Source organism: Lolium perenne, chromosome 3 (genome assembly GCF_019359855.2).
Source record: "Lolium perenne isolate Kyuss_39 chromosome 3, Kyuss_2.0, whole genome shotgun sequence".
In the NCBI taxonomy this organism is placed as follows: Eukaryota; Viridiplantae; Streptophyta; class Magnoliopsida; order Poales; family Poaceae; genus Lolium; species Lolium perenne.
In genome coordinates, this window is record NC_067246.2 from 73736175 (window position 1) to 73743230 (window position 7056).

General features: G+C 47.2%; 1 protein-coding gene across 1 annotated transcript; it reads right to left on the minus strand.

Annotated features, from left to right (window-relative positions):
* Positions 1 to 1817: 1817 nt before the first annotated feature.
* On the minus strand, positions 1818 to 3674 carry LOC127341508 (uncharacterized). Its single transcript, XM_051367378.1, has 3 exons — positions 3162 to 3674; positions 2539 to 2735; positions 1818 to 2450 (listed from the first exon to the last, which is right to left on the minus strand). The coding sequence occupies exons 1-3, from the start codon at positions 3583 to 3585 to the stop codon at positions 2028 to 2030; spliced, it is 1044 nt and encodes a 347-aa protein (XP_051223338.1). The 5' UTR covers positions 3586 to 3674; the 3' UTR covers positions 1818 to 2027.
* Between the last annotated feature and the right edge of the window lie 3382 nt (positions 3675 to 7056).

Consider the following 7056-nt stretch of genomic DNA (forward strand, 5'->3'; position numbering starts at 1 on the left):
GAAGACCGGTGGGTACATCTCTCGTTCATACCGGTCGCTTCAAGGCCGATGGGAGTTGATGAAGCCGTGTTGTGCTCGTTGGAGTGCGGCAATGGACCAAGTGATGAATGCACCGCCTAGTGGATGCGTGGAACTTGTGCAAGCCCGAGGGAACCAAGAAGGCAAAGCTAAGGATCAAGATGGAAGGAGAGGCGTCAAACTTAAGAGAGAAGATGGAGCAAATGATGAAGTCTAGGGAGACATTGACAATGAAGACATTGGAGACAAAGCTTCTTATCACCGAGAAGAAGAAAGAGGTGAAGCTTGCACAAGTTGAAGCACGGCGTGAACAAGCGAAGCGCAAGGCCGATATGGAGGAGAGGATGCTCAAGCTCAAGGAAGCAAAGGCATGGAAAGAGATCATGGCCGAGGAGAAGGAGCACATGATGATGTGCAAAAAGGACATGGATGAAGACCAATTGGCGTGGTGGAAGGAGACCAAGGAGGACATCGCCGAGAGGAAGAGGCTACTTCGTGGTGCGTCCTCTACTCTTCGAGGTGACACTCCGATGAGTTGTGGTGGCGATGGCGGTGTGGAGGACTCCACCACCGGCGCCTATGGAGGTGCTTGAGGCGATGGCGGTGTGGAGGAGATGGCGCCGAGGTGCAACTTTTTGGTGACGGTGCCGATGAGAGGTGGAAGATGATGATTTTGTGATGTAAACTATTAAACCATGCATCAATGATTTTTATTTCCTAGTTGTTTCAATGTTGTTTGTGTTTTTCTAGTGATAATTGTGATATGTCATATGACAGTTTGAAGGGTTGGGGTTGGGGCAAAGACTAGAACCCTCAAACCCAACACTTATAACGGCCCAGTTTTTCAACCTCTAAACGTGCCAAAAAAATGCCCATTCTCAACCCTTAAAATGGTTTGAGGGTTTGAGAGTTTATGGGTACTACTAGTGATGCTCTTATCCTCACATATACTCTACGGATCAAAATGATCAAAGATAAGATGGCAGCACAGCACACCAGCTTTGTCTGATATATTGTTTCCTTGTCTCGTCGCTTTAGTTATATCGGTTGATAACCATTCTCGCACGTCAATTAACAACACTTCCACAGCATGTGCACAGGGGCCTACGTTCGTGCAACAACAACTGCAATCTGGGTTGCGTATCTCATCCTTCGCCTTTACTCTTCCACTAATCTAAATCTTCAGCCGCCTTTTATCCGTCTTATGCCTACCTAATGACACCGATTCTTTGTTAGGTAAATGGCATGATCATTAGCAAAGCAACGGATTACTTACTACTAGTACTAGCTGACGGGACTGCTATGACGACAGAGTAGAAACCTTTGCAATAGAATAGCAAAGAATTCGATCGTGTGTGTGGCCCGAGCAATGCATCCATTTCGATTGGGAGAGCGACGCATGTCGCGAGCAGCTCCAACCACCGTTGCTGTCTGTCGTGCTAACTTAAGCAACGAACTCACTGCCGCCACCTGTCGCTCTGGGTGCCAGTTATCAGATATAGTATAATTGGTGCATTATCAGGATCATAGCCAGATCTTCAGCGACATGGACATTTACACAAAGTTTACCTCATCAGGGCAGCTTAAACCGTGATTATATCATTGTTGCGCAAAAATATCTCGGAGATAGCCAGTGATTGGTTATTCTAGACTAGACGTCCTTGTCTGTAAATCCATTGCGTACCCAACAGGTGAATATTGTGAGCTCATGTTATCCCACCATGTCGATCGACTCAGCGCTAGAAACAAGACCCACTCAGTCTCAGAGACGCCTTTGTGTCAACATAAAGATGCCGAGGTGATATAGCCCGTTCCTTGTTTATTTGCATGGCTAAATTAGGCCGGTAAAGTTTGGTCTTGTGATGACAATATAGGATCATGGATCGATGGCATTTGTTAACGCCAGCAACGCACGCATACTGACTTAATTACTGTACGCCACTAGCAAAAGCTCTTCCCCTTCATCATCGTCTACCAGCAAATCTCTTCAGCATTCTCCTTTTTTTCCATTAGGTGACCCTGCAGATGGTTCCGAAAAATGGCGTCCGCGGCGTCGGCGAAGAACCGACGCTGGCCTGGTCGGTCTTCCGGGCAGCAGCGGTCGACGAGATCTTTAGCTGCAGGTCTGGCGCCTGCCGAGGAGGAGGAGGAGGAGGAGGAGGAATTGCATTTTCCGCCAGGGAAGGAGGGAGCTTCGGTGCACGCCTCGCCATCGACAGTGCAGCGCCGCTTATCAACGGGGCCGGCGGCGACGAATAGCTCGGCATCAAGGTCAGGCATGGTGGAAGCACGGCGGCGTCGGGCCTCGGCCTGCTGGGTCCTAGAGACAGAGCAGGGAATGACCGAATTGCCATCCCGTCCACGGAGCTGCTAGTCTCGTGTTTCAGTCTCGGACGACTCTCCTTCGCCGCCTTGTCGCCATTCTTCTCGGCCTGAAGAAAAGAGAGGAAGGTTCGTGCATGTCAGCTGGTTTGTTACTACGTCCACAACTCCAGCTCGCGTTTTGAGGCGTGCACGTACCACGTCGAAGAGGCTGGACCTCCGCTTCTTCTGCGCGAGGCCGGCCTGCCGGAGGAAGTACTTCTGGGCGTGGCTGGCCACCTGCGTCGGGGTGCGTGTCGCGACGAAGTGCCGGGAGATGCCTCGCCAGTCGCCTTTCCCGAGCTTCTCTAAGCCGGCCAGGAACCTCCGGTGCTCATCCTCCGTCCATGGAACCCCTGATGCCATGCGTCACACGATTAGTTCACCCAACGTAACTGGACATCTTCAGGTGAAGAAGAGAGAACAAACTGATTCGTGCAAGCTATTAGACATGATTACTGAAAGTTAAGACCTGAAAGACTAAGTATTTCCTGTTATCTAGTTGCAAGTTTGGCATAGCAGATAGCAACTGATGGCACAATTGGATACAAACAAGTCATACAACCACTCATGCATCAATAAGAATCTTCAGATCTTTAGTCTCTAGCTAGGGGAAAAAAAAACTTCGGATTTGTTTTCTTAATCAGGCCTTAGACATCATGACGATTAGATCGCTATCACAGACTATAATATGATTAATATCAAATAGCATAGCAAATCAAGCGCGTCAGCGAGGTATACCGGACCAACGAACTGCTCAAGAAACCAGTACACGAACTCACCCTTCTTCCTCTCCTGAGCCCTGCCCATGAGACCATCGGAGAGGTAGCCGTGGCCCATCTTCTCGGCGTTCTCCTCCACCGAGACCAGTGACGATGACGACGACACGGACGACGACGAGTTCGACGCGGCCACCGCCGCGGCCGCGTAGTAGGCCGACGACGAGAGGCACTCCATGCTGAAGCTCTTCTTCAGAGGTGCAGCACCAACTTGCAGCTGCACACCGAACAGCCTCAGCCCACCACCGGCACCACCGCCGCCGTTGTTGCCACTGCAGGTCCTGGAGTTATGGCCATTATGCCCGCAGCTGGAGCATTTCCGAGCCATGCCAGTCGATGGCACAGGAAAGCAACAAGATAGAGCGAAGAAGAAGAAGAAACAATTCTCTGGCCCTGATATTGATAAGATGGTGTGGAGACGTAGCATCTGGGGCTTAATAGGGGAGAAAGATGTGGCAGGGGACTACTGATTCGCTGGGGGGTGCACACCTGTGCCGATGAAGGCGACACATTGGCATCGTCTCCCTTTATGGTATTTGACAATTCAATCTCACCGATGCTGGCCTATTTAACTTGCTGCACCTGGGATCCGGTGGAATCTGCAGAGTCTTTGGATGCCAATAATGCTGTGGCATGTCGCCGTCATGCTGTATATGGTGTTCCTGTATGGCTCATATCAGGAATCTTATACCTTTGCCGTGTGTGTATGTTCTGTTAGTCCGACAAGGTTAACTGAATGGAAAAGTCTTGTGTTACCCTCTGTTAGGGAAAGAACTTTCTATTATGTAGTAATCCACGGAAGCAATGACAAGTGCCAAAAATATCTGCAGAGACATAATTTTTTTTCGAAATGGGGGTATTCCCCGGCTTCTGCATCATGATGATGCACATGGCCTTTTATTAAAAATATCTGCAGAGACATGATAGGACTGTCTAGAATTCGAAAGTCCATTTTGCCGGCTCATATAAATCAATGGATCAACAGAGGAGGAAGACATTTCACCCCCAAGAAAAGAAGGAAACCAAGATTCATTTCCAACTTGCAGTAAACAAGGAGTAAGAAAGATACTGTTTTGCTCTCCTGTTGAGTGACTTGGAATCTTATATTCTTGTACGACTATAAGAAACTAAAGGAGAGATTCAATGGGATAGGATGCGATAATGATACAAGGTAGTTGGTGTTGCTGAAGAGTTGTGGTGTAGTTCTTTAGCTCCTCTTGTTTTGAGGATCAAAGGACATTGGCTAATAACAGGAGTGTGACAGATAGAACTGAAGTGGTCTTCCTATGCAAGCAAGCATACTTATCAAGGTTAGGTGCCAAGATCCGGATCCAGGATTGGACAAAAAGGTCGTCACATAACAACCACAAAAGGGAGATAGGCTAGTATTGTGTACCTTGCACAGCTATTAGAAAATATTTGCTAGTTCCAAGATAGAAAATGTCATACAGCTGTTTATTCTACTTCTACTCCCTTCATCTGTGCTCAGCGTGCACTGATCATTTGGTAGTGGCATTTTTCTATGCTTCCTTTCATGAACTTCATATCTCTTAGACCTAAGTAGCCAACAACCAGTCACTCTTTAGTCTTTACAAAACTGCAAATGGACAGGATAAAGTTCTCCTAACCTAATCCATACCAAACCAGTGTGAGTTAATGAAAGTTGCAGAAAGAATGTGTCTCATTAAGATAAAGAAATGGCTAGTATTTACATTATCCGAAGTGTCGTGCGAATAGGCACTAGGTCTGAATTTTACCTGTCAATTTGGCACGTCATGTTTTACTGCAAAAAGCGATTGCTTAGAGTCCTGTACGTCTTCAACCATCTCACAATTTGTCAGTGTGATCATGCATACGCTCCAGTGCCTTACTGAAAACGATGATTTCAATAATTAAAAGAAGCACAGTGAGTACTACTCTGAAATTACTAATTAATCGGAGGTGTTGGTGTTAGAGGATCACCTACACTGAAAAGAACACTTCATGTGCAACTTCGTTCTCCATTTATACTACTCCCCCCGTCCCACCTACAGGCTACAGTTGGGCATGGGCAGCCCGACCGGCCCAAAAATCCCGGGTCAGGCCGGGTTCGGGCCTGATTTTGGAGCTCGAACATCAAGCCGGGCTGGGCTCGGGCTTGTAGAAAACACAATTTTAGCTTAGTTCTGGCCAGGTTTGTCGGGTCGGGCTTTCTTCTGTTCGGGCCAGGTTTGGGCTCGATTTATAAGCCCGAAGGTTGTGGCGGGCGGGCTCGGGCGTAGGAATTTAGAGTCAGGCTTTCTTGGGCCCGGCCCAAAACCTGGCCCAGCCCGAGGAATGCCTAGGTGTAGTTCCACCAAAAGTATCTCAACTTTGCTAAATTTGAGTGTATCTAGACATTATCTAGTAGATAGATACATCCAAAATTTGATAAAGTTGAGACACTTTTGGTGGGACGGAGAGAGTAGATGTGATGAAATTTAGATTCAATTGGTGCACCCATAATAACTTTTCTGTTAGGTAAGAGAAAAGTTTCACAGAACGTGCAATCAAAGATACACGCAACACCGCAGAATATATTACATAGTTCAGCCTGAAGTCACTACCCCATATAATACATTTATAACATGTTATATTGTGATCTAAATTCATAATAAAGGGCAGCTAACTTCTGACGAGCAGAACGAGGCCCGTCGCCGAAGGCTTGGTCCGAAGCGGTACGGATCGATGTCACCGTCTATATATACCTCTTGTAAGCCACCGGCTAGGGTTTATCAGATTATAATATAACTCACATCGTTTGTAGATATAGTGAAGTTTTGCTGGCTGACGCTCATGGTTTTTCGCCTCTGTGTTGGAGGGCTTTCCACGTTAAAATCTTATGTCTCCGCTGCGATTTCCTTTTCGTTCTTTGTTATTTGATTGTCGCTTCTATAACATAACATATGTTTTTTTAAATGCAGGGAAAAGCTTTGCATCATCCTTTAATTAAGAAGAAGATACTTGTTTGGTTAATTAGCAAAAAACGGTCCAAAACCGATACAAAAGGCGGCCAAGCCACACAATAACAACACTATAGGTCCATGCCCACTCTCGCCGGCGGCACAACAAAGAACACAAGAGGATGCCAACCACGCAAACACAACCAACATTGACCTGCTCCGTGAAACTAGCCAGTCTTCGAATATTAAACTCAAGAGTAATGGAGGAGAAAGAGAAAAATTAGGCAACCTCCTTCGGGAATAAGATGGGGCTACTAATAGCCTCCCATGATTTCTAGACGTTGGAGGTACATGTGGGCGGAAATCTCTGGCATTATTTTAGACCGGAATCTCCAGGGGCAAAAGAAACCCTTGGGGGTTGGAGTTTCTGCCCTAGGCCGGAGATATAAAATCTTGTGTACCAAGTTTCCAGCCTATTTCAGCCCCCCTTCTTGAGTTGCGCCACACGATGCAACTAAAGAAAGGTTGGATCAGAAATTTGGCCTCGAAACTTGCCCCAAAAATTACGCCTTGGGTCGGAGAGATAGAATCACCGGTACCAGATTTCTGGCCTATTTCCGCCCCCATCTATGAGCTGCGCCACTTGACAAAACTCAAAAAATTTGGACCAGAAATTTGGCCCGGGAACATGCCCTAGAATTTCGGCCCTGCTGTCCGGAATCTAAAGCCTACAAGACACCATAATTTCTGCCCCTGCGAAACCATCAACAGCAAGAAATCAAGGGACCTCTCTCTCTCTCTCTCTCCAGCAAAGACTCGAGACCCCCACAAAGAACAATAAACCTACACACTAAAACCTAGTGAATATTATGGTTCAAGGTGCTGGGTATCCTCCTCATGTGGGATGTGAGGAGATGGCCTATTGAAGCCTTTCAGGCGGCCCAAACATTTGCAAGGGCCTACTACCCATTAGGATT

Excerpts from the sequence above, each read along its gene's own strand:
- LOC127341508 (XM_051367378.1), bottom strand. The coding sequence starts at position 3,585 with ATGCTACGTCTCCACACCATCTTATCAATATCAGGGCCAGAGAATTGT. Across the intron at positions 2,736-3,161 it reads GGCTCAGGAGAGGAAGAAGG|GGGTTCCATGGACGGAGGAT; the intron begins GTGAGTTCGTGT and ends GCATGGCATCAG. Across the intron at positions 2,451-2,538 it reads GGTCCAGCCTCTTCGACGTG|GCCGAGAAGAATGGCGACAA; the intron begins GTACGTGCACGC and ends TCTTTTCTTCAG.